The 27,736-nt window shown below is 44.6% G+C and overlaps 1 protein-coding gene across 1 annotated transcript; it reads left to right on the top strand.

Annotated features, from left to right (window-relative positions):
* The first annotated feature begins 578 nt into the window (after positions 1 to 578).
* On the top strand, positions 579 to 27,257 carry Ckmt2 (creatine kinase, mitochondrial 2). The gene is made up of 10 exons (XM_028760120.1): positions 579 to 636; positions 15,727 to 15,898; positions 17,597 to 17,795; positions 19,105 to 19,200; positions 19,598 to 19,819; positions 21,318 to 21,403; positions 22,575 to 22,698; positions 23,577 to 23,711; positions 25,487 to 25,612; positions 26,996 to 27,257. Exons 2-10 carry the CDS (start codon positions 15,747 to 15,749, stop codon positions 27,113 to 27,115), a joined length of 1,260 nt encoding a protein of 419 aa, XP_028615953.1. The 5' UTR covers positions 579 to 636; positions 15,727 to 15,746; the 3' UTR covers positions 27,116 to 27,257.
* The last annotated feature ends 479 nt before the right edge of the window (positions 27,258 to 27,736 follow it).

The raw sequence follows: 27,736 nt of genomic DNA, 5'->3' as shown, positions 1-27,736 counted from the left end.
TGTAAGCTGGTGTGACTAGAAAGTGAGAGAGTCTCTACTTCAGATAGCCTGATCTCGAATGTGACGGTGATGATCATTGATTGTCTCTGAACCCAAGTCCCAGACAACAAGTTTCAAGGAGGCCTTCCTGATTGCCTCTGGTTCTCTCTCTAACAGCTGGAAATAGATCACTTGAGACTTCCTCTCAGTGTTCATCCTCCAGGGATAACACCCTCTCCCCTCTAAGAGAAGTGTTTTCCTAACAGGTAGTTTCCTCTGCTGGTCCTTGTACCCTAAGCTAGGACTGCCCCCTCACCAGGTGAGCTGCAGGACAAAACTCCCTCTCAGAGCAACAACTGTCTGTAGACCCGACTGGCAAGCCAAGTAGAAGATCTGCCTGCTCAAGGGAGAGGAGAAATGGCAGGTTCTAGAAAGGACACCTGGCCCAATAGCAGAAGAGTCAGAGGCTGGGCTTCAAGGACACAGCTGGGTGAGCCTGTGTGACTGGAGGTTTTATGTGGGATTGGTCGAGAAGGACTCTTCAGCCCCGCCCAGAAGAGTAGCCTTTTCTAGGCTGAGCCCTACAGGCTCCTGTTACACTTCTTGGCTGTGTGCACGCAGCAGGATCTGGATACAACAGACTCCTCCGGCTTCAAGGTCAGTAGGATGCTCAAAATGCTTGATTTCTCTAAAGAAGGACAGTACTAGAACCAACTGTGGTGAGCCTTAGCATATGGAAGCCCCAACCATATAGAAGAGACTTAGTGGGAAACTGTGGGCTAGAGAGAAAGGGGGACGTGATGTGGCGATACGGTTGTCCTTGCCTGGAACCACGTTTTTCCCTGGGCATGAGACTGGCAGCTCAACCAGAGAACCCAGAACCTTAGCTCACAGTGTCTCTGTTTCATAGTGAATCAAGAAATTATGTGAAAAAAAATCTAAATGTGGAATTTTGACCGTAAACTTGGGATAAGTTTAGATGTTACATTTCATTCTCTAATAATTTTCAGAGACCAATCCACTCATGTCTGGTAGTGTTTTTTGTCACTTGCATCAAAAGAGATGCCTAATGACTTGGCATGGGCTAGCTGGAAAATTTGTTTTGAGGCTCTATGAAAGAGCAAAACCGGTTGCTAATGTGTTGGATTCCATTTAACTAGTTAATGCTACAGCCAGAGATTCACTTTTGAAAGGGTTGATATACTGAAAATGAACTAGGTAAAGCTCCATCTTTAGGAGAAAAATGAAAGATAAGCTTCATATGGCTGAGTGGCAGCCCACTCCTTACTTACTTGGCTCTTGGGGGATGGCCATTATTCACCTGTCCTTGTATGTGAAGTCCATGCCTTTGGAAGCTCTGCTTTGAATGTATGAAAAGTGTCACTTGCCCAATAAACCAAAGCACCCTTTATCCTCAGTGTTGTCCTCTGAACCTCCCAAAAGCATGGCCAGGTTTTATCACCAGCACAGTGCTGTTTGGGCAGTCAGTACACTTAGGACAATGTGCTGTTAGATAAACTGTATACTTCCTAGGAAGCTGCTTCCCCAGTGGACATCTCTCACTCCCTGTCCCATCTGTGCCCTTCTATTCTGTCCTTTCATAGAGAACATGACATCAGAGGTGGCAGGAAGACCAGCCATTGTTGGCTGCTGAGGCTTTGCCTGCCACTCACAATGGAAGGCACCTTTTTCAAAATCCCTGTGCTTGGAGTCAGACATGTCTGTGGGTTAAGCTATGCACAGCTTTGTGGTAAAATCATGGTGTCAGAGCATGGACAGGGGACCTGGGAAGTCTCTCTAAAATAAAGAAACAGAGGCAAAGCCAGGAAGCAGGAGGTGGGGTTTGGGATGAGGAGGTATGGTGGGGTCAGAGGTAGAATAGGGCTGAGTCTGGGGCTGATTCAGTCCATTCTCAGAGGCCTGAGTTCCCAACTCTGTCATAGAGCAGAGGTAGGTCCACTTGTCTTCCTTGAGGTCACATATGGAATCTGTGTCTGACATTCTGGGAGCTCTTGTCTGTTGAGCCAGGTCCCCCAGTCAGAGCCAACACTGAAGGTGACTGATGGAGGTCATATGAAACCCTGCGTCATCAGAGAAGATGACATCTCACTCTGTTACAGCTGTTCAGAGGACAGGGTGGCCTTTAGTTCCCTATTCACTTGGAAATGTTTTCTCTTGAAATATAATTCTGAAAGGACTCCATGGCATCTTTATAAACAGGGTTGGGAAAGGCCTGTCTCTTGGGGAAGAACCCTATGTCTTTGGCTTATGACTTCCTACTTGCTGAGTCAGACAGAGAAGGCCAGGGATGCCCGTTAAAGTTGACCTTGCATCCTGTCACATGAGGTTACTGGACCCGTTTGCAGTCTTACAGCTAGGAAGCCATAGCCATTTCTGCTTGCCTACAAGACTGGCATCATGAGAATTTGCTCAGAAAATTCTCTGGTGTTGGAAAGCATCAAGTACAACCTCTGTTTTGGGGTGACTCTGTTGGCAGTGAACATGTGGTTCCCCACGACTACCGCTTTTCATCTATCTCCTAGCATGGTGACGCTCAGGCAGATGGAAGGAGCAGAAATAACTCTGATTCAGCAGAAACTGAATTCAACTGTCCCATCTCCAGGGCACCCAGAGGGAACAGAGGCTTCAGGAGTGGGGTAGTCCATGCTGTTATAAAGCCAGAGAGAAAGCCAGGAATCTGGGACTCAGTCCACCAAGTGGGACAGAAAAAATAATCACAGCTCCTTAGCACTCTGCCTAAACTGTTCACTGTGGCTTTCCTTCTTTGCTGTAGAGAGCGAATGTAGGCATGAACATGAGCCCAATGCCTCTGGCTTAGTCAGGCTATGTTCTTATACATTGCCCCACACACAAATTTTTCCTGGCTTAGAGTTCCAAAATTCTACACAACTTTACCCCAATGCTATAAAAAACATGCTTTTCAAACCAAGAGTAATAAAACTGTTTCACATTACAGAAACAGATACTCAGCCTCTCCTGATATGAGCTATAGACAATCCCTCCCCTCCCTCTCTTATGCCTAGCCCCATACAGAGGGAGAGAGGATGGGAAGAGGGAGAAAGCAAGTCCTTGTATTCTCTTAGACAGGCAGGGCCGGTGCAGTGTCCCTAGCTAGGCTTGGCAGGCACACCAAGTGCCTAATGTCAGAGTGGAGTGTGCACAGAAATGTCTGGAATCCTCGGCACTTCTGTAGAAGCCTGAAGGGAAGAGAACAAGCTTCAGATGCTCTGGGAGTCAGGGAGGAGTCATGTGCTTCAAGGTGACAATCCTGTGCCTTGGCATGATTGTGGTAAAAGTGTTTCTGGACTCTTGGAGTGACACGGGGCACACCTAAGTCCTGAACTTACGAGCAATGCTCTTCTGATTACTGGCCAAGGCTGGACTGTAGGTGAGGTGTTGGGGTCACATGAACCTGGGTCAGAATTTATGACAAATCTGACTTCAGGTTGTGGCACTTGGACCTAGAAAAGGCCACTTGATTTCCATTCAGCCAAATAAAGCTTCTGTGGCAGGATTCTTGCAAAATCTAATGATGCTTGTCCAACCTCTTTCACCACTGGGTTCAAGTAGGAGCTCAATCTAAAAGAAGGAGGAAGTGTGGCTACATGGGCAGGGCTGAGAAGGGGCTTCTTGATAGAAGTAAAGGATCCCAGCAGTAGGTCAAAGTTCAGGAAGACGAGGAAAGCACACAGCAGGAAGCTGTTGCCGACACTGCCAGGACAGACATGTGGACGAGTGAGCCCATGTGGTTAACCTCCTTCTGAGTGTTATGTTGGTACTCAAAGGATGATCAGCAAATCATAGAGTGTGTGGTAGGTGTATTCTGGGATGACATCTTGTCCTCAGAGATATGACTAAAATAAAACAATTAAGTGAAACACTTAGGATGATTTTTGAAAAAGCTGAAATGAATAGGCTTTCAGAGGCGGCATCCAAGGCTGGCTAGCTAGCTATTTGGGATCATTGAGGTAGTAGTCTTGGGGAGGGAATGGAGAAGATCAACCCTAAAATGTTAGAGAGAGGTCCCCATTTACTTAGTGCCTGCTGCAGTCTGCTCCTTCCTCTTTGCCACATGCATCACAGAAAGGGAGCTGCTGAGCCTCCCCGGGCAACATCAGTGGCCTGGCTGCTGCCTGCGTCTCATCAGCTGAGTCAAGACAGCCATAGGGCAGGATTGCTCTTGAAGATGTGGAATTGATGCCTGGGTATTTTCACGCAAACAGTTTTATGCTTATCATTCGCCTTCTGTAGCATGACTGCAGATGTGTGTATGTGATACTTTCCAGGTTCAACTAGGAGAAAATCAAATGACTTGGCTCCTCCAAATAGAGAGCTGAGGACTAACCCTTTAGTGTTCCATGAATAATCTTCAGTAACATTCTCGATGCTCACACAAAGCAAATATATATGCATGTGTTTGTGTGTGTGTGCACACGTGTGTGCGTGTGTGTAATATACTGCTGTTACAAAACCGTAACTACACGTACTCATTCCTATGAGATCTCTTTTTCTCTTTCATCTAGGAGTGAGTCATAGAAAATGTGTCTGGGAAGGCAGAGGCAACAGCTGCAGCATCTTCCATATTCTAAACACAGCACACTTACTATGACCCTTGTCCCCATGAGCTGGTTGCTCCTGTCTTCTTTGTCACTACAGAGTTGTCTTGAGATCCTTCTACCTCTGTCCTTGTGTCCTGGCGACCTCATTTCTCTTCCCAAACATAAAGCTAAGACAATTGGCCTGGATGCTTTTTTGTGTTGCTGGTTGTTTCTTACTTCCTCTTCCAGGATGGCCACAGCACTTCTCAGAGCTGTCTGGGTGCTTCTAAATCCAGCCAATCATCCACCAAGGTCCCTCAGTCAGTGGCAGATGGGGGGTCCATGTAAGGGCAGCACTCATTCTTGACCTCTGGTCTTCTTCATGTTCCTCATCTAGACTCAGACGGGTTCTTTTAGTACCAAAGGAAGGCCCACCCTACCATTCTACTCAGCTCCCAAGCCTTTCTGGGCCACATTAGCAGCCTGGCGGCTATGTATGCCCCAGCCTGCAGAAGGCTCCCTGTTCTGCTCTAGGATGCCCTACAGCAGGGAGAGACCAGAAACGTCTCTGTGGACTGAGTGAGTATGAAAGTGCCGAAGTCTGGATGGGTGTCCAGGGAGGACAAGTGCTCCCGCCTGACCCGTTGTCACACCCAGAACCAGGGAAACCTATGTCCTCGGGGTAGGGTAGATAGGAAGGCTTTATCTTCCTGAGCAGAGCCAGGAAGGGGCTAGGTGGCCCAATAAAAAGCAGGGGATCAGACTAAAGGATCCCTATGAAAAACTAGATGTGGCTCTAGCAAGGTGCTACAGTTCCCGGCTGTGACCTTGCCCAGGCTCCAGGAAGTCTGGGTCAGCAACTTGCACCTGTTTTAAGTGAAGGACCAATAGACTCTTATCTAAATCAAAGTCTATTTTCTGATGCTGGGATGTTTGTCAAGAGGTTTCTCTCTCTCTCTCTGTGTGTGTGTGTGTGTGTGTGTGTGTGTGTTTGTGTGTATGTGCGCACGCGCACGCGTGTGCACACATGTGCTCGCAGAGATAGCACAAGCGGAGAGCATCAGGTGCCAACCCTTGCTTAGTCCCAAGTGAATCCCAGGCACTATTCTGAAGACGTGGTATGGCTCACGTCCTCACTCTTCAGCCTCAGTCTTTCCATTTATCGATAATATTTGAGAAAACTAAAATGTGTAAAGTGTAGCCTTTAGGAGTCTTTCTGAAGACAACAGGTAATAAATGTTACAAAACTGTGTTCAAACTCAGGGTCTGTTGCTCCAAGGCCTATGTTCTCATGTCACACCCATGTCAGCTCATGGTCAGGAGCACTCTGTCTCTACAGATGATGGATCAGGAATGCTAACAGGCAGGAAGTTTGAAATAACATAGTAAGTAGATAACTACCATTCTTCTCTGGCGGGTCCCATGGCCTTTCAAGTGAGGGATGCTTATACGCTCATCATAGGACATCTGTGAGAGCACATGCCCTCTGGAATACCTCACAGATCTCTTGCATTCAATCTGTTCATGGTGCCCCCCCACACCCCTGACCCCCTTGTCAAAGCTTCTCTCTGGCTAGAATCTCAGCTGTAGAGCATGGCTCCATGTGGAGTGAATAACTCAAGTCAGAAACCAGTCTACCTTCAAGATACATTCACACCCTTCATGCTCATATCTCAATGGCCACAGAGGCCCTGGACACCTCAGAGATTCTTCCATCTTTCCCCAGAAAGCCTTCCCTCTGGCTCTGGTTTGGACTGTTTCTTGACTGGATTGCTCTAAAACCAATGGCTCTAGAACCCATGGCTTGGTTTCTCCGTCTACAGATTTTTTTTCCCTTTTCTCACCAAGTTTATCAAGTTCAATAAAGAAATTTCATTATTTACCACTCAAGCTTTAAAGGCCAAGATTTGTGCCAAGGGCTCATTCAATCCCCACAACTTTCTAGGAGCTAGAGAAACCAAGATTCTGGACCCATTTTAAGTCTCTGGAAACTGAGCAGTGTTTCTCACACCATCTATTGATCATTTTTCATCTGTAGCAGATCTGCTCATTTGTAAGATATTAAGGATAACTACTAGAAAAATAAACACATATGAAATGTCAGTTGAAATTAAAATCATTCTATCAAAGTGTTATCAATACTCTACAGACTTTCTGTATTTCCATCATAAAGAACTGATGGCAGCCCATAGATAATCCTGGTCTGGTGTCAACTCTCTGTAAATCCACTAAAATGTCTCCTGTATCCCAAATGCTGTCATTCTTCTCACCACGTACAGAATCAGTCCTGAGTCTCACTATTCTTTCCTCGAGTTATGTCAGCAATACTGGTTCTTCTGTGGACCTTCTATGTCTGCAGTCTCCACCCTGCACCCCACCCCTTCTGCTTGCTGTCTCTCCAGACCCACCGTCGTGCATTCTATTCCTTTTGTCTACAAAGGCTTCCCCTTCTTTACCTGGAAAAGTGACAAAGATTCTCACCTCGTCCAGAAAGCTTTTCCTGTTACATCAGCCAGTTTGGAGGCTTCTCTCCCCTTTATTTTTACTGTGTCCTTTGGATTATAACATTTTACTGTGTCCTTTGGAGCATAACAGTGATCTGCCTTACCCGGAACTATACCAGAACTCTTGAGGTGACCCCAATATCTGACACCGGGATTTATTTTGTAATATTTGTTGAGAATATGAGTAGATGGAGAAATAACATGAAGGAGGGATGGAGGGGTGAGTGGATGGATGGATGAATAGATGAATAGACAAACTGACAGGTGAACAGATGGATGGACAGGTAGCTGCATGGATGGATGGGTGGATGGATGGATGGATGGATGGATGGATGGATGGATGGATGGATACAACATATGGCTTAATTCTTGGGCCCCAATGGACTCTCTGGGCACAAGTTATTTATTGGGTTGGTTTTATTGGCCATGTTCAGACACGGTCCTCATTCCCCCAGTTTCTGGGCTCCCAAATTAAAGTGTTATTACAAATCATGGGTGAAGTAGAAACTTTAGGGTTCTTTGGAAAGTCAGTTGTGTTGGATGCTGTTTTGCTGGGGCAAACACATGCAAGAGTGTTTTCTTGAAGTGGGTACAGGTACGAAAGATTAAGGCTGAGAATTTCTCCTGATGTTCCTGTTGGTACCTGCTGCCAATTTGTGCTGAGGCTGAGGCCTGGCTGTCTCTGCCTCAGAAGAAGAAGAAAGAAGACAAAGGAAGGAAGAATGGGAAAAGAAAAACATTTAGGCTCTGCGCTGTTCTGGAAGGCTTGTTATGGGGTAGCCTCTGCAGAATCACCACAGAAACTGCTGAGGATGACTGCAGTGGTTCCTAGGAAGCTGACAACCTGTTGTGGCTGATAGTTAAGAGTCTAGACTGGCCGTTCTAGCTGATGAGCAGCTCCTAGACGTGGGAACCTGAGCTTGGAGACACCAAAACCAAGCCTTACCTGCTTGTTGTTATGGGCAGGATTTCAGAATCTATGGTGAAAGAGATGCGAATTAGTTTGGAGGCAGGGCCTGAACTTGGGAGGTAACAGATTTAAAAATGAGAAATTCTCAAAAAAAAAAAGAAGGAAAGAAAGGAAGGAAGAAAAGAAGGAAAGAAGGAAGGAAGGAAAGGAGAAGAGAGAAAAAGAGGAGAGGAGAGGAGAGGAGAGGAGAGGAGAGGAGAGGAGAGAAGAGAGAAGAGAAGAGAAGAGAAGAGAAGAGAAGAGAAGAGAAGAGAAGAGAAGAGAAGAGAAGAGAAGAGAAGAGAAGAGAAGAGAAGAGAAGTGAAGAGACTTTCAAAGCAAAGGAGGCTGGCTAGATACAGAAGCACACCTTTGAGGTGGCAAAGGTCCTGTCTTCTTTAATAACTATTCGTGATACCTGAGCAGGAGATGCTCAGGAGGTGGGAAGCATCTGTCTTTTGAAACTAGACAGACTGCTGCATTTTAGCACAGCCATGTGTCTCTAAACAGCAAGATTACCTAATGTCTGCATCCCTAGATAATTGACATCTCCAGAAGTGTCACCTAAGGCCATGGGAAAACACAGATATTTACATTACAATCCATAACAGTAGCAAAATTACAGTTATGGGGTAGCAACAAAAATAATTTTATGGTTGGAGTCACCACAACACGAGGAACTAATTAAAGGGTCACAACATTAGGAAGGGTGAGAACTGCTAGGGTAGAAGTTGATGATTTTATGGCTTCTTGATGCAATCAAAAGACCAGGAAACATAAGATTAAATGAAACTGCCACCTGATAGCATTGCAGATTACTTTATAGTCAAAATACTGATGAAATATATCATAGGAAATAAAAACCAGTGACATAGCCACTTATTATCAAGTATTCCATCCTGTCAATCATTGTGCATGCCATGCTTTTGTATTTGTGAGAGCCCAAGTTTGTTTATAAAAGGATCACCACAAGTATGTCTATGATGTATTGCATGATGTCATGACCTTATGAGGAATACTGCATAAGTGGACAATTGGGGTAGTTTGGCTAGAATCTTAATGGTCCACTATCATCCCGTCAACCAGTGTTGACCAAAGCATCCTTATGTGAGACGTGACTGGAGTTCTATAAAGTTAAGGAGCGAATGCTTACTGATCAGCTAACCATGCCCAGCAATGGTTGTCAACAGATGGAACTTCTTGGGCTTGAAGAATATACTCATCACCAGGACCACACAACAAACAGGGATTCCCTAAAATGAGGGGAGATGCATGAGAGCCGAGTTCACTGGCAAGATGAAAAAGACTGTGAAGCCAAAACCAGCCTGTGAGTGCTCTGGGCACTAAGAGAGCAGAACAACCCATTGGGGTAGAAGGGAACATTGTTTATGTGGGCTGAGATGCCAGGTTGTGGCCTGGTGGGACGGGAAAGAGACACAAAAGTCCTAATTGGAAGAGCAGCAAGAGGCCCAAACATGGCAAGACTTTGCCAAGACAGCTGGGTCCAATTTCCCGCATAGACCCAAGAGTAAAAATCAATATTTAGAAGTAATATAAAAATTTTAAGATCACAAATGCTCTAGAGCCAATCTGAATGTCAGGCTGACAACCGTATCCTTAGCAACAGTCTCCATGGCAGGCCCTGAGTGGCGTATGCATGAAGTGGTTGTGATTTTATGAAATTGTGAAAGCCATCGTGTCTGGTTGGTATTTAGCTCCTTTTGCCAACCTTTTCTCTTGTTTCGTGGGTCTGAATGGGCCTGAGGGAGAGGCATGAGCCTCTCTGAGTGCTAATGTGAATCTCTACGTCTTCTCCTCAACCACACAGGCTGCCAGGCCATTTTACTAACAGAAGTCGAAAACAAAAGGAGATGAAGTTACCCAGATGTAACATGCCAAGAAAATGATAAGTAATTGTCACATCTGAATGCACATTACCCACTCTTCCCACCAAGCCCCAAGGGTTCCCTGGAGTGAGCTTCCATGACCTCGAGAGCTATGAACACATCAGTCTTCTTGCCTGTCTTCCCTGGTTGGAGTAGGTACAGATGTTCTGATGGTTCTAAATGCCTCTAAAGGTGGTATAGGACCAAATGTTTTTGTAAGGGATATCTGCAGTTGCGACACATCTCTTACATGTATTGTGTCCAAAATGCTTAGAGAGCTTGAGAGAGTTTCTGTTTGTAACACAGAGAGAACAGAAAATTCCCACAGAATTTTTAGAGTGGCAGGTCCTAAGAATCTCAAAGTCATGTGCTTTTGAACCCTTGCTTGAATGTTACAGTCTGAGCTATCTCTCCAGCCCCCAGAACAATATCTAAATCATGAGCCTCTTTGGCAACACAAAGACTGTGTGGAATTTGAGAGTGTGTCAGTTTTTTAAATTTCCAAATAAAACTGCCCTCAGTCAAAGGTCAGGTTAGGGTTATTGCCTGGGTGCAATGCCACTTACCATTTTTTCCCAATAAGGTCTGTCCAGCATCAAGGCCTTGGACCCTCTGTTTTGTTTGCCTGAGCAGTTTTATTGAAAGTAAGCATCGTGCAAGATCCCCTGAGTAATATCTTGTTTGTTTCCTTTCCAGCGTCAATCCCTACCTATAATTATTTCATTTGCTGTGTTTCTTAACCATCATTCCTAGAAAACCTAGGAGTCCATGAAGAACACAACATTTATTCACTGTGTCATCTTGCCTCTGCTACCACACTGTCTGACACTTAGGAGCCCCTCAGTCAAGAGTTAGTCCCTGAGTGAATCACATGCTTCCTGATAGGCTTGGAAGCCAGATCTAGGCCATCAGGGGTCCCAAGATATGCTGGAGTCCATATGAATAAATTAGTGTTCTCTGCCTGGGTACCACGAGAGACCTAAAGCTAGAAAACAGGGCCAGTCTGAGAGATGAACAGAGCAGTTTCTGAAGCAGCTGTCCAGCTTTGTGACACAAGCCGCAGAGCAATGCTGGCTGACTAGAGCCCATTGTACACTGGAAGCTCTGTCCTATCGTGTAACTATTCACCATATGCCAAAGAGGAGGCTGTTTCAGTCTGAAGCATTGCCTGCAGGAACCAACAGATGTGTGCTTCTGTAAGGTTGTCTGGGTGTCTGTTGTTACTGACCATTCTGGCTCTGGCAGAGCCCACAGTAAGGGTAGAATTTTTATGCCAGTGAGAAGTTACCAATTGGCCTTAGTCCCTTACCTTCTCTTTCCCCGAATCTCTGGACAGAATGTTGAGTAAGTTTTGATAATTCTCGGGACATGGAGAGAGTTGAAAGTATCAAAAGCTTTGCGAGTGAGCCTCAGATTTGCTTTCTCCTCAAAAGTTTTGTCTGCATGGTTTCACTAGATGCACTATTTTAAAAAACAACATTCAAGGAAACTTCTCTTTGCAACAAATGAAGATGATTACAGAAAGCAACAACCAATCAAAAGGCAGCATTGTGGAGCTGTCACAACCGCTGTGTCTACAGGACAGCTCCTGGGCTAAAGGCTCAGGGATTGTTATAGGAGAAGTGGTGGGAAGATTCTAAGAGCCAAATGAGCAGGGGATTGCTGTGAGGTTGAGTCTCCTAGGAAAGTCAGAAGCTATGGCCAAAGAGTCTCACAAACGTAACTGTCTAAACCTGAGCTGAACAAGGACAACCGCAAAAGATGTGCCAAAGTGGACAGGAAGAGAGCCCTGGAGGCCTCAACCATAGATAAAGAACTGCAGGCAAGTGGGGAAGGAATGCTGAGAGCTGAAGAAATGGTCTTCTTCAGGGAAGAGCACACCAGTTGGTCATCCAATGCCAAATGGTCGGTTCTGAAAACATACATGCAAATAACAGTATATAGACCAAAAGGATACTATTTATATGATATGTATATATTGTATAAATATATATAATATATAATGTATAATATATTATATAAATATACAATACATAAAATTATGTTATTATATAATATAATGTTATATAATAAACATATAATATATACATATGTACATTTAACAGCTAATGAAAACAGGTCATGAATTTAAAGAAGAATGAGAAGGCTTATAAGACAGAATTTGGAGGGAGGAAAAGAAAGGTATGAATGACATAATTATGACCTCAAAAACAAATAATTAAAAAACCCACTGTGTTTGGAAAGCAGGCAAAGTGAAATGCCAAATACCTTGGTGGGTACAGATCACTTTGTACACACAACCCATCTTAAACATGTCACGCCTCCTTTGAACAAAGTTGTAGGCCCAAATACTGCTTCTATAACACTTGGAGCCTTCCAGGTTAAAAAGAAAAAACAAAAACAAAAACAAAACAAAAAACAAAACAAACAAACAAACAAAAAACTGTGCACAACAAAGTAATGCGCTGCCTGTCCTGCTTCTCAAATACCAAGTTTAAGGTCAGTCTGATAAAGGTTTCACAAGATTGGCTATGAATCTCAGAGGAGCAGAATGGCCATTCCCAAATCAAAATGTCAGCAAGACAATTGGACCAACATCTCCCCCAAGTTTGTCAATTGGTTCCTTAGTAGCAGAATCAATTATTTCTATATACTTTACAAAGCAAAACCAACCAAACAACAACAACAACAAACAACAATAAAAACAAACAAACAAAAGAAACAACAACAATAGCACCAGCAGCCCCAGACAGAACCAGGGAAACAGGAACTATTCACTTCACTAAAGCTTAAATTGCATGCTAAGCACACAGGAACTGAAGTGTGGGAGCCCAGCTCTCTTTCAGGGCTGCTTTGCTTGCTACCATCGAGGCCTCCCCTGCGTCAGTAACACTGACCACACAACCAACAATGTAGTGTTGGAACTCTTAAAAGTGAATTAGACCAACTATTTCCAAAACAAAGTTCTGGATGTAGTGACATGCCTAATGGTAGGTATTTTGAGGCAGATGCCTATCCATGGGATAGCCTAAGAGGAAGGAAGGACCAGGGATTACCACTGTTACAGGCTCTCCATGGAGACCATTCCCTCCCTGTCTTTCCTAACTCTACTTCTTCAGGGCCTCCTTTTCATAAAGCCTCCTACCAGTGAGTACCTAAGTAACTAAAAGGAAGAAACCAGGGGTAAAGAAATTTGCCACACCTTCAGGTATGAACACATTTCCTGTTAGCTTAGGGATAGCATGCTCTAACTTTCTCTTTGACCCCTATGGCTTAGAAGGTATTTGATTAGAACTTATTTCCCTTTGGTGGATTTACAATAAATCTCAGAGTGGCAACATCTGTGTCTCTGCTTAGGAAGCAGAATTGGGAATGTGACAGCACAGTGTCAGTGTTGCCCGCTGTACCTCAGAGCCAGGGTGCCTTAGCACATCTCCACATCCGTGAAGATCATAAAGAATCCTGGCAGCACTGGAGCCCTGTAGAGGGCAGGGGGGTATATGTGATAAGGTCAGTGTCTGGCCGTTTCAGGTCTCCAGAACTTCGGAAAATGACTTACTTGTCACAACAATTTTAGCCATCTGTGCCATCATCAAAATGCAGAGAATTGTATGTCGACATTAGAGCATTAGTGTAGAAGATAAGGTGTCTGATACGCTATTTCATAAGCCAATTAATATAGAAGAACAACTTCATAAATGTTTAAAGTCTTTGATTCTTAGTAGAAATTTCCTTGGAGAAACCTGGCAGCTGGACGCTCATCAGTTTCCAAAATTCAATCATGGAAGAAAGCTGATGATGTCAGAAGGATAGATACACGTAGAATTGTGTGTACTGCCACACCACATCCAACATGAAGTTTAACCTGCCCTGGGTGGCCCAGGCTTTTGGCCATAGAGGTACACACCAACAAGCTTTTTAAAATAAGCAGTCTGTCTAAGCTTGGGGCATCTTGAAGTAAAGACCCAGGAACACGACCAAGATTAGAGGAAACCATCCTTTCTTTATTTGGACATTGTGGATACCAGACAGTGGGAAAGTACTGAGAAATGCCTTTCACTGTTGTCCACTCAGAGACTCAGGCTAAGAGGCTCTCGGCAGAGAATACTGGGAGGCTGAGTGGCCCTGCTAACTTCTGAGTAGCACCACGTCATCAGGATTCTTCTATGCATATTTAATACTGGCTTTCCTGGTTTGTTGAGAATCATATAAGAACAGGTTAAGATCTATATATGTTTTCTTTACCTTCAACCTGCCCTTCACTGGCGTGTTCTCTCTTGAGTATTTTTTTAGTAGTTCTTTTGTTACTGATTTGTTCTTTATCTATTTTTTTCATTCTCATGTGAAATATGTTCATTGTCTCTTTGTCTCTAGAAAAATTATTTCCCTGGGTGCATTATTGCAAAATTAGCTGATATTTGTAATTTCCTTGTAAGTGATCTGTCTTTGTTAGTATTATTGTGTCTGATTGAAAGCATTTGCTTAGGGATCATTTTCTTCGGTGTTTGGTTGTATTGTACTATGCCTCATGTACTTTATCCATTCTGGATAATGCTTTCCTTTGAACATCACTTCTCTTTCCTCTCGTGTCTCTTCCTGTGACTTAACTCTAGTCTGCATCTAACTCCCCCATTGTAATTATCAATCATGTTTCCTAGTCTATGTCTCAGATTTTCCATTTTTTCTGCTTCTCTGAGCTATGGTCTAGGTAATTTCCTGAGGCATGCCTTCCAGTTCGTTTATTCTTTCGTCAGCTGCGTCATATCCAACTGTTTAATTGTATAATTTTATTCTCTTTCAAGTGTTTTTTCTTTCTTATTCTTTGGCTTGTGTGTTTGTTTAGACAGGATTTCATTGTATTGTCCTGGACAGCCTAAAATTCACTATTCAAAACAGGTTGGCCTCAAACATAAAGCAATTCTCCTGCCTCCTACTCCTAAGTGCTAGAATGATATATATGGACCAATGTGATTGGATATCTTGGCCATTCCTAATAGTCTTTTGTTGCTTGGTCATATATATGACTCTCATAATAAATTTTCAATAATGTAATAATTTATATATAACTTTGTTACTTAAAACACCTATCTAGAGCCCAGTCTTTGCTCTTGTCCGACAATCCCACAATCTTTAGTCATAGAAGGCCTAAGTCTGTTGTTAGTTTTTCTCTCTTGTCTTTTTATTTATATCTTTTTGTATGGTTGGTACTCTTTGGTTGGGAGTTTGTTGTTTGATCTTAATCTGCAAGAATCCAGATTCTTAAATACTATATTTTAAAGAAAGCTAAGTATGATATTTTAAAGAAAGATTTTTAGTCTGCTTCTGCTAGGAGCCAAGGGATGAAATTTTGTTAACTTTGAACAATTTGGTCCCCTTTCAGGATTCCTAAACCAGACCAGAAGTTCTGGACATCTCCCCACCCCACACATACACATACTGCTGGTACCTCAACCTTTCATGTCCGAAGGACATTTGCTCTTAAGATAACCCAAATTTGTTTGCGTGTTACTTTGAGCTCTGACACAAGTTTGTATGGGGTATGTAAAGGTGGACAATGGTCCTCAGAGAATCTCAATACCTCTTAAAATTCCAGAAATCCATCCTATTCAGAGTCTGGTTGTGTAGTTGTACTCAGAATGCACTCAGTTTGTCTAATATTTATGTATGTATAACTTTGATTTACTTTTCGCTGTAATTACTGGAGAAAACGGAATGTGCATTCACAAAATCTGACATAGATAAGTAACACAAACGCATTGTTTTCTCACCAGAAAGTTTTCTGACTTCCTCTCCATGCTAGGTTCAGAACTATCATATGATGCTATCTGATATGGCTTCTTTGCTTCTAGACACTCAACCAAGAAGAAGGATGGCCAGTGCCTTCTCTAAGTTGCTAACTGGCCGCAATGCATCTCTACTGTTTACTACCCTGGGGACCAGTGCCCTGACCACTGGCTACCTGTTGAATAGGCAGAAGGTGTCTGCTGATGCCCGGGAACAGCACAAGCTCTTCCCCCCAAGGTGAGTCCTCCTGGCTCTAAAATGACCCAGAATGTCAACCAGATACGTGATCTCTTCTGTTGGAAATGGTCAGTGAGAAGTCCTTCTTTATTTATTTTACTTAATCTCATTTGTATGAGTGTTTGTCTGAGAGCATGTCTATGCATCATGTGTATTCAGTGCCCACAGAAGCCAGAAGATTGTCAAATTACCTGGAACTGAAGTCACAGATGGTTGTGAGCCACCATGTGAGTGCTGGGAATTGAACTTGGGTCCTCTGGAAAAGTAGAGAGTGCTCTAAACTACTGAGCTATATCCCTAGTCCCTGAGAATCTGCTTTGTCTGTCTAAATGGCTAAGTCAAACTTAACAATCTGTTTTGAGACTCATTAAGCCTAGTTACCTATGACAAACACAAAGGAATAGAGCATCATTCCTGCCCAAAGCTTGTCCTTCAGTTAAACAGGAATAACAGTGGTAGCTCACATTCACTGAGCACTTGCATTATGACACTCTCTGTTAGCATGTGTTAGGTCCCATCACATGGGTCATGAGTCATTTAAGCATCATTTAGCAATAAAATGAGAACTTAGAATTACTAAGTCCAAATTCAAGTACTTAGTGCAGCCATATGCAAACTCAGGTCCCTTGGGATGAGACCCATGCTTCGACCACTGCTCTATCTACTGTGTTCTGAGAAATGTGATCACAGAATTGATTTTAAGTGTGATTGTTAAAGGACATGGTGGACAGGATGCAGAGGAGTGGCATGCAGAAGATGAGGTCAGATAGTCTGCTGGCCAGAACCTCACTGTGTCCAAGTCACCAGTGCACTGAGTAGTTTGAACAGTGTGATGATGTCCTAGGGTTCCATGTAGATAGGGGTAGAAGAGAGAAAACAACCAAGATGTTCCTAAGAGACTCTGATAGAATTGTCATTTCTGAGGGAATCAGGGCAACCATGTACCCCAGGAATCACTGAAGGAGATCACCTGTGTTTTGAGTCTATGGTACTCCTCAGTTCATATTCTTCAAACAGTACATGGCCAGGGTAAGACAGCATCCAATATGGTGGCCTTCTGTGTGTTATTCTGACAGATATTTATCAAATGTTTGTGTTCATAGCTAGGCACTGTTCTGAAGACAGGCCAGATCTCTGCTGTCTCTGTTGTCATAGAGTTCTCTCTGTAGCAAAGGACTGAGGGGTGAGCAACATTGCAGGTAGTTCTCTCCCTCTCCCTCTCCCTCTCCCTCTTCTCCCTCTCCCTCTCCCTCAGAAAGAGGGGGAGAGAGAAAGAGGGAGAGAGAGAGAGAGAGAGAGAAAGAGAGAGAGAGAGAGAGAGAGAGAGAGAGAGAGAGAGAGAGAGAGAACACCTGAGGGACTAAACTATGGCTGTCATTGAATTTTATCAACACTACTGGGCAGAAGAGAAACCTGCATATGTTTTCAATTCATTTCCTGACTTCCTTCCCTCTTTTCCCTTTGTCACTTCTGTAGCAAGTATCACTGGTTTCCTACCAACCATGTCCTTTTCCCTAGTTGTCATGGGCATGAGTTTTTCTAAAGCATGGCTAACTCAAGCAAGGACTTGAGGCTTCTCTTTCTAATTTTCCCTGTGTTCATTGGACCAAGAGAGCCTGGTTGAAGATTGCAGAGAAATTGAGTCTTTGATAGCCCTTACCTAGGGACTACTGGCCCACAGCCTCTCTCCTCCCACAGTGCAGACTACCCTGACCTACGAAAACATAACAACTGCATGGCTGAGTGCCTCACTCCAACCATCTATGCCAAACTCCGAAACAAGATGACACCCAGCGGCTACACCCTGGACCAGTGCATCCAAACTGGAGTGGATAACCCAGGTCACCCCTTCATTAAGACTGTAGGCATGGTGGCCGGTGATGAAGAGTCGTATGAGGTAAGACTATGGACCACTGACTGCAGATTTGAGAACTATCTTGCATGTGGATGGGGTGTACTGTCATAGGATCCTCATCTTTCTTTGGAGTCAGCTTTTGCATTCTCAGGAAGGGCTCCAAAAAAAGGAAGCCAACTCCCTGAGAACCATCAGGAATCCTTTCTGGGATTATGAGGTGTATAGCTTCCTAAGATGCTTTCTTTGCTACCATGCCAATGTCCTTCCTCAAAGAGAGGTTAGTTGCATGACTGAGCTCTCGAGACTTGTCAAAAGGCTGTGTTGGTACAGAAAAATTAAACAAAATTGAATGATGTGTGTTCATCAGAAATACATTGAAATGTTTGTTTCTGGGTTTATTGGGTGGGTGTAAGTCTATAGTTTGGGGACTTATCTTTCTATTACTGTAGCACAAACCCCTGGGTTCACCAAGCTTCTTGGATCCTTGGTGCCGAGGAACAGTGTCTGCTGGTAACAGAACTCAGGTCCGTACCCATCTCCACAGAGCAGCCTCTTCATCAGAACAGAATCCTGAAGCCTGATTCCTTCACCCTCTCTCTTTTCACTCTTCTGTCATAGAACTAACTATTCTCAGAAAAGCAGCTATCAAGGGATAAGAAAGGGCCATCCCCAAAAAACAAAATGGCAGTTTGTTAGCTTATGACAGAGACTTAGACTAAAGCTGCCTCTTTGGTGTCAGTGCCCTTCTTCCCATTTCCCGTAGCTTCTAAGGCTGTAGAGTAGTCTGCTATTATACACAGCTTTATTTGAGCTAAAGACTACCCATGCCAATGTGGTTCACTTTGGTTTGGATCTGGACAGACAGGTCTCCACAGGGTAAGTAAGAGATCCTGGCTTTATATAGCTGGGTTTCCCCAGAAACTTCGTATTTTGCTTTGACCTGACTTTCTCTTCTGATCACAAAATGTGCTTAGCCCCTGAGCTGGTGACTTCTTTTAGTTCACAAAGCAGAAAGCCTTTGAGTTCTTAACCATCAGATTTTCTCATCCAGTGGGCTTGGCAGAATCCTTAAAGAGATTAAACACAGAGTCCAGCAGCCCAGCGCTCTCTCTTTCAAGTACAAGGTGCTGCTGAACATTTGTTTCTTTGTTTGTTTGTTTCTGGTGTACATTTATTCTTTTTATTCTCATCTACCAGTCTACTCTTCTGTGCATGTCGTGCATGGTGGCATGGAGAATTTCACAGGAAGCGGTCACACCTGGCCCTTGAGCCCTCGAGGAGAAAGGGGACAGGTGAAGGTAAAAGTCCTTTGCTAATAGGTGAGCCAGTTACAGGATGTTCTTGTTTACAGGTGTTTGCTGACCTTTTTGATCCTGTCATCAAACTAAGGCACAATGGCTATGACCCCAGGGTGATGAAGCATCCTACGGACCTGGATGCATCCAAGGTAGGCTCTAGGCTCCACTTCTTTTCCCCATGATGCAGGATTTCCTGAATCCACAGGCAGAAGAGGGAAGCTAAGAGCTGCCCCCTTGCTGAGATGTACCTGGAAAGTCTAAATGACCTACCTTCATCATATCCCCTAGAAGGAGAGGGAAGGTTAATAAGCTCCTTTAAGACACCTCTAGAGGACAATTAATTGATGGGAACTTTAAACTTTCCTACAGAATTTTACCCCAACAGAAACCACCTAATTAATGTTAAACCCTCAGAGCTGGAGTTCCATCTGGCAGTTAGCCATGCTCCTTGTGATGCGCTGCCGGAAGGTTTCCAGGCAAGCTGCATGTCAGGGGACTATGCTCTGTGGCTGCCATGGTGACCCTCCACTCTGCTCCACCCGGCAGATCACTCATGGGCAGTTTGATGAGCGCTATGTGTTGTCCTCTCGGGTTCGTACTGGCCGCAGCATCCGCGGGCTGAGTCTGCCTCCAGCGTGCTCCCGGGCAGAGAGAAGGGAGGTGGAAAATGTGGCCATTACTGCCCTGGAGGGCCTCAAGGGGGACCTGGCTGGCCGCTACTACAAGCTGTCTGAGATGACCGAGCAGGATCAGCAACGGCTCATCGATGTGAGTAGGTGATAAATCACCCTGGGGCTACCTGGAAAGAGGCTGGACCCCCAGCTCCGCCCAGGCCTCTACCCACTTAAGAGTTAGTCCGGCAGAGCTGAAACGGGCCTGGGGCTTCCACAGCCTCCGTGTAAGAAGGGAGTTGGATCTTTAAATCTTTTCTTTTCATTAATTTATTTATTCACTTTACATCCCAATCGCAGCCCCCACCTCCTCCTGGTCCCCCCTCACACAGCCTCTCTCCTTCCACTTCTCAAGGGGGAGCCCCCCCCATGTCACCCTATCCTGGCCAATCAAGTCACTGTAGGACTAGCTACCACTCCCACTGACGTCAAACAGGCAATCCAGTTAGGGGAACAGGATACACAGGCAGGCAACAGAGTCAGGGACAATCCCCACCCCGCTCCAGTTGCTGAGGAGCCGGCATGAAGACCAAGCTGGACATCTGTTACAAACGTCTGGGAGCGCCTAGATCCAGTCCCTGTGAAGCTTTAAATCTTGTCAAGCCGTGGGTAAAGTCTGAAGAGGACACCAGCAGGAGTGCTGGGCTTGGCACAGGAGGGTGGAGGTGAATGGGAGAATCTGCCTCCTCTTACCTATGGACAAGCGAAAGCAGCCAGTTTTGGAAATCTTACTCATGCTTAAAGGATGGTTCCAGTACCACATCCTAAGGGAAATCTGGAGGCCGAGAGGATCTAGGCAGGAAATTAAGGTGCTCTCTGTGACAGGTTCGGAGCCAGACATAGCTGCCTGCAGGCACTCGTCCTCACCGCCTCAGAGCACCTGTGGGCTTCTCCTTGGCTCTAAGGTAAACAAAATGCAGTCCTTTTGGGTTTTGTGAAACAAGAGCTCAGTATGTAGCCTATGCTGGCCTCAGACTCACAGGACTCCTCGATTCAGCCTCTCAAGTGCTGGACTCAGGTCTTCTTATTTCCTCATTATTACAATTTTTAAAGGAGCAGTTATTTTCAAAAATAGTGTTTACATAAACTCCAAGAAAAGAAGAAATGAGATTCCGTCATCTCAGAAGACATGAATTACTTGGGGTACCTACCTCCTTTCCAGGCCGCACAGGGCAGCTCTCTAGTTGATACTCCTCTGTCTCCCAGAGTGTGTAGACGCTGCCACCCTCCTGCCTGTCACTACAGAGCAAGCCTGTATCTGCCTTAAGCAGCTACCCTGGCTTCTTGTTTATGGGTGAGCTTCCTCCTGGAGAGTGTCTTTCTCCAGCCTCGGCTCTCTCCAGTCTCCAGGGCCTCTGCTTGTTAGTGATTCTATCTAGGAGGACCCCCGACTTCTACTTGATATCTTGTCTGAGTGTGAGCTCTGGACAATGGCGTATTTGTTTTTAAAAGCTCCCATGGTGTTCCAGCACACAGTGAATCTGAGACACACTTCTGAGAGGCCTCTCTATCTGTAAGTGGAAACTTGATCAGCTAGCTGGCCCGTACCTAGTCTCACAGGCTCATCTCGCTGCTTTGTCCCTTTTGGCCCACAGGACCACTTTCTGTTTGATAAGCCAGTGTCCCCTTTACTAACATGTGCTGGGATGGCCCGTGACTGGCCTGATGCCAGGGGAATCTGGTATGGTTTTTACATTTTTCCCTGTGTGCTGAGGATCTCAGCTCATCTGCTTCTTCTAACCTGAGGTTGCTGTGAACTGCAGTTGACAGCATGCTGGGCTTGAGGGCTTGAGAGAAATGGGGAAGACAAGTATAATTGAAAACTGTGCATGTACGTGTGTGTGTATGTGTGTGTGTGTATCTGTGAGTATGTGTGAGCATGTCTGTGTGTATGAGTAAGTGTTCATGTGTATACGTGTGTGTGAGTGTATGTGTGTGTGCATGAGAGTGTGTGTGTGTGTGTGAGTGTGTTTGCATGTGGGGGATTATGTGTGGGAATGTGTGTTTGTGTGTATGTGTGGTGTGTATCAATGTGTGTGTATGGTGTATGTGTGTGAAAGTGTATATGTGTGTGTATAGTGTATGTGAGTGTGTGTGAGTACGTGTGTGTTGTAAGAGTTTTTTTTTAAACAGTATAGGAATGTGAGCTGGTTTGCATGAATTATGCATGGGGGCAGACTATTTAAAAAAAAAAAAAAGATACTCCCGATTAGCTAGAGAATCTGTTTGTGAACTTAGGACAATTGAACTCAAATGAAAAACTGATACTGATAATTTAAGACAAACTCTGAAAGAAGGAATGGTTGCCCAGTGTATCCAAATCCTTTCTTACAGTCCTCAGTCTGCCATGGCTGCTGTGGTAGGTAATCCCAACTCTACCTCAAAGGATCTGAGGAGGAAGAGTCACAAGAGGGCAGACAGCCAGGGCTTATGTAGCAAACAGCTGTGAACCCTTGGGATGCAGGGAGCATTCCTCCATCCTTGCCTCCCCTGCTTTTCAAGAACCACAGGCTTTGGCTGAGTTTCTTAGGCGTCAAAACACCCCCTGCCCCATCCTGACATCAGCGCTAAATGCTGTCATAGTTGAACTGTCGTCCTCTTGTTTGAGGAATGAAGAGAAGGATTGTACTCTTTTGGGATAAGAACGCTTTTGGCATCGTTAATGGCTGGGTTTAGTCTTATTCTCCGTTCTGCAAGCTATCATTATTCCATGGTACTTGTTCAGGCACAATTAAGAGATAAGGGCCATCCAGGGAGTCGGGATGGGGAAAGGAAGCAATCAGGTAATGAGACTTTCCGTGTGTTGAGATAAACGCAATTAACAGTCAGCACCACATTTCTGTCTTCGTTAGGCATAATTATGACAAGACATTTCTCATCTGGATAAATGAGGAAGACCACACCAGGGTGATCTCAATGGAAAAGGGAGGCAATATGAAACGAGTATTTGAGCGATTCTGTCGTGGACTAAAGGAAGTAAGATACCATCGGGGGTTTCTAGACAGTTATCAGAATAAAACCTCTCTAGTTTCCATATCTGTGTATGTATTTTAGATTTTTTACTATTACTTTATTTTGCATGTATGAGTGTTTTTCCTGCATGTACCACATGCATGCAGTACCGGTGGAGGCCAGAAGAGGGTGTCTTCAGATCCCCTGGAACTGTAGCCGCAGATGGTTGTGAGCTACCATATGAGTGTTGAAATCCAAGAGACACTCTGGAAGAGTTGCCACGGCTCTTAGGAAAGGGCCGTCTCTTTAGCCTTGTTATCTTCCATTTTTTTAAAAGCTACCTTGGTAATTTCCAAAGCGGGACTACTTCTTTTTCTAAAGAATCAAATCTTCAGAGTAGTGCTTCCCAAAGGGGGTGACTTTCCTCTTTTTTTTGGGGGGGGGGAATGGGAGTCTGGTTCGCTGGCTATTTTCTCATTCTATTTTAAATATGACATACGGATAGAAAGAGTGGATAGGGTGAATGCAATGGGATAGGTAGAATGGGAGGGGGGAGTGGTTGGGCTGGGACGTAGGACTGGGTAGTACTCAACGGAATAAATTCTCCCAGGCTTATCTTCAGAGAATTCTTATGCCCTCCTACAGTCTTTGCATAAGAAATGGTATCAATGGACATTTATTGAGAGCATGAACTCTTCTAGGGACTATGTTATATGTTTTTCATGGTCATCTGATTTAAGAGATCCTATTTATAGTCTAATAGAATTGCCAAGTACCATCCCATAGGTCCACCACAGTTTCATTCTTGTGCTGTACTGGTCTGCCTCCCTGGTGTTTGGGATGACCTGACGGAACAGATATTTGAGAAGTCTGTCATTTGCTCATTGCTACTCCATCTGTAGGTGGAACGATTAATCCAAGAACGAGGCTGGGAGTTCATGTGGAATGAGCGTCTAGGATACATTCTGACTTGCCCCTCGAACCTTGGAACTGGGTTGCGAGCTGGTGTCCACGTTAGAATCCCAAAGCTGAGCAAGGTAATGGCGTGTGACCAGGAGCTTTGTTGAGTCCCTTCGGGATCAGCTCAGATGTGACTTCTTTGCAGGAGAAAGCAACAGTGTTCTTTCCTTAACCAGGGAATGGGCGGAAGGGAAGGGGCGGAGTCCGGCTTAAAGTCATTAGTTTTTATGGATCTAGGCCAGGACAAGGGGGTGGTGCTTCAAAAATAACGCTTTTGAGTCTCCATCTCTTAACAAATCAGGATAGGTATGGGTTTACCCTGCTCTGTTCCCGGGGTTCCTGTCACCTTGTTTTTTACATCTGAGCATGCTTGAGGAGACAATGGCCTGGAGGGGGGACTTAGGCAGCACAGGTTGTTAGGTCATACTTGTGCGATTTGTTTTTGGTTCTGGTTTTGTTTGTTTGTTTGTTTGTTTGTTTTGTTCTTTTCATTTCTTATTTGTATTTTGTGAGTTTGGGGGGAGCGTGTGGTACACAGTAGAAGCCATTGGACAACTTCCTGTTTCTAAGGATTCAAGTCAGATCATCCTGCTTGACAGCAAGCTCTTTTATTCCCCGAGGCCGCCAGTAGGGGGCATTGCTTGGAGGGATGCTTAGGGCGTTTTCCTCAGTCCAGTCACGGTCCATCCACCATGAGAAAAGAAGAGAGCATGTGGGCGTGTCCACAGGACTTAGGGTGTAAGAAGGGAAATGATACACTTCACTTCTGCTCATTCTGGTGGCAAGGGGTTAGCGAGCAAGTGGCTGCATCTTCAGCTCCAGGGCTGGGGAGAGAGATAAAGCAAGGATCCTGATGGATAGCTAGTCATTTCTGCCACAGCACACAAAGTAAGTCAAGGAAGCTTAAACAATTTTAGAAAAAAAAATGTGCAGCCTATAAGTAGAAGGTATAAATTTTTTTGTCATTCAAAATTCCAATGTTAAGAAAATGATTTCAAGTGATTTAACTTCATGATTGTAATTATAACAATGAAACTGCTGTACAGGTGAATAGCAAATGTACACAAACTGGCATCCCTATGCAAATAAATGTATGTATTTTTCCAAAGATAAACTGGGAGTCAGACGCTGACAAGTTCAACTGCAACTCTGCTGACTTCGAGCTGTCTGACTTTGGTCAAGTTAATTCCCCGGAGCTGTTTGCTCTTCTGAAGTTTAGGGGTTAGTATAGCTTTAATTGTCCCCTATGAGTTTATACTTTAGAGACTTAATCGCCAAATTCATATGCCAATGGCATGTGTAACCTTAGGATGTGATTGGGTTGCTGAGGTCTTCTTAGCCTTGGCCTCCAGATAGCATTAGTGATTGTACAAGAAGAAAGATCCAAGCTAGCATGCATGCTCTGTCTCACCATGTGTGACCCCTGCCACATCATGATGTAAGAAGATCACCCTCACCAGATGCCAAACAGGTGCCACCACCATGTTCTGGGACTTCCCACCCTGTGAGCCATTGTTTATAAGGGACCGGGTGTCAGATACTTTTTTTTCTTTTCAAGACAATAAGTAGCTTTAGCTGCCCTGGAACTCCTTATGTAGACCAGGCTGGCCTCAGTATTGCAGAGAACCACTTGCCTCTACCTCTGGAATACCACTGAGATTAAAGTCATGCCCTACCACCTCCTGGATAAGGTACATTTTTTACAGCACCAGAAAGTGGACTTTGATGGGGTGAAGGTAATATCCACTTCGTTAGATGCTGGAAGGCTTTAAGCCCAGGGCCCGAGTACGTTGTAAATACTGTCCCTGTTAGCATCTCTGCTCAATGACTTCAACAGTACCCTTTCTCCTAGGATCCACGCTTTTCTAAGATCTTGGAAAACCTGCGGCTCCAGAAGCGTGGCACAGGCGGTGTGGACACTGCAGCAGTGGCGGATGTGTACGATATCTCCAACATAGATCGGATCGGCAGATCAGAGGTAAAGTCTCTCTCACCCTGATATGTACTAACGGGTCAGCCTGACAGCAAGAGGACATGGAAAAGCAGCCTCAGCAGCCTGACTGCATTCACACATTCCCATTTTCCACATTGAAGTCCAACTTAACTATCCATTCTTGTCCTTCTCTTGCATGGAAAATAATGCAAGAAAGATACACAGTCCCTTCTGAGCACTTGTAGGGAAGCCAAGGAATCACAGCGGGACTGTCACTATAAACCAGCCCCCTGGGAGCTATTTCAGTGTCTCCAGCAACACGAGCTCCCTATGCTAAAGGACAGTGTTATCCCCATGGACTCAGAGAACAGGTGCACTGTCCCTCTGAGAGAGGACACGTGGGAAAACCTCTCTTGACTGTGAGTGTCCCATGTGGAAGCCCACAGGCAATCATCTTCCTCTTGACATCTTAGATTCTTAATAGTTTCTGGGCTTTCGTGTAGCCTATAAGGCCAAGGGACTCCTGTGATAACGGAACAATAGGTTCATTGATACGTGGGAGCCACAAGTGAGACGAGAACTCGTTAGGAACACACAGCTGAGTACTAATTACACGATGATAGTCAGTTAGCACAGGGAGCTATTTCATCCCAGGACACAGCCTCCGGTCACGAGGCTGATGAGGAAAAAGTGCATGGACTAATTACTGGTTGGAGTAACTGCTGTTCTTCCAGTAGACCTGAGTTCAGTTCCCAGTACCTACATGGTGGTCCAACCCTCTGTAAGTCTCGTTCCAAAAAATCTGATGTCCTTTGGCCTCTGTGGGCACTCAAATGAATGTGGTACACATCAACTCTTACACAGGCACACACATATACACATAATAAATAAAACAATAATAATAAATCTCTAAAAGAAATCAAAGTATGTAGGCAGGAGAGAGAGATAAGCAGATAAAAGTGTTTGCCATTGCCACACAAGGCTGATGACCCAGGTTCAATTCTCTCTCTCTCTCTCTCTCTCTCTCTCTCTCTCTCTCTCTCTCTCTCTCTCTGTCTCTCTCTCTCTCTCTGTCTCTCTCTCTCTCTCTCACACACACACACACACACACAATTTTTTTAAGGAAAGGTGATGAAAATGATTTTCCAGTATAAAAATGTTCTCACAGCAACCCAACCCTAAAGAGAGTCTGAGAGAAAACTCTAGGCTATCCCTCCACTTCGGCACCTGACCGCAGCCTCGGGATGCCTCCCCTCACACAAATGCCCCCATTGTAGTAAAGTTCTGCTGAGCGGACAATTCACACGTACACCAACACTGCTCTGTCCAGCAGGGCTCGGCAGGCAGCTTCCACTCGAGCTAATCTCTCCTCCTTTTCCTTTCTCCATCACGCCTCTTCCTCGTGGCCTTCTCCTTCTCACTATCAAGGTTGAGCTTGTTCAGATTGTTATTGATGGAGTCAACTACCTGGTGGATTGTGAAAAGAAGCTGGAGAGAGGCCAAGACATCAAGGTGCCCCCTCCCCTGCCTCAGTTTGGCAGGAAGTAAATTTATCCCTCCAAGTTTATGGGTAATGTGTCTGCTGGTATGACAGACACAGGAAGTCTCTGCTCTGAGAGTTTTTGTAGACTTGAAAACATGTAAAATTGTAGGTACTGCTATCTTTACAATAAAACTCTCCTTAATATACTTGGTTTGTGTGTCTGATTTTTAATACTAGGACGGTCCATATGCCAGTTATAGGCAACAAAAAGGAACGGTCACAGGGATACATCTGGATAAACTTCAACTATCCAGATGTTAACTATGAGCAGTCCTGTACAAACACCTTATGGACAGCACTGGAGATGAGCAGATATAATAACTAATTTTCCAGAAGTTTGGGCAAGGGGAGACTTCTTTGGAAAAGGGGAAAACTTCATAAAAGACTATACCCTTAAGAACAAACAGAGGTAGTGCATCGGTTCATACATGCTGATGCAAGTCAACCCTGTCAGATGTGTCTGGGATAAACTCGAGCAAGCAGAGGCATAGAAAACCTTTGTGATTATAAAAAGTAGTGACAGATGTGCTCTGATTCAGCTGCAGGCAGAGAAACAGGCTAACAAGGAGGGCCCCTAGAGCCTAAGTCTGTGACAAAGAGTTAGCTTTACCCAGTGGTGCTGAGTT

This window comes from Grammomys surdaster, unplaced genomic scaffold, assembly GCF_004785775.1.
Source record: "Grammomys surdaster isolate TR1022 unplaced genomic scaffold, NIH_TR_1.0 126391, whole genome shotgun sequence".
NCBI lineage: Eukaryota > Metazoa > Chordata > Mammalia > Rodentia > Muridae > Grammomys > Grammomys surdaster.
The sequence above is the reverse complement of the archived record's forward strand: the minus strand, read 5'-3'. Positions and strand labels throughout refer to the sequence as shown.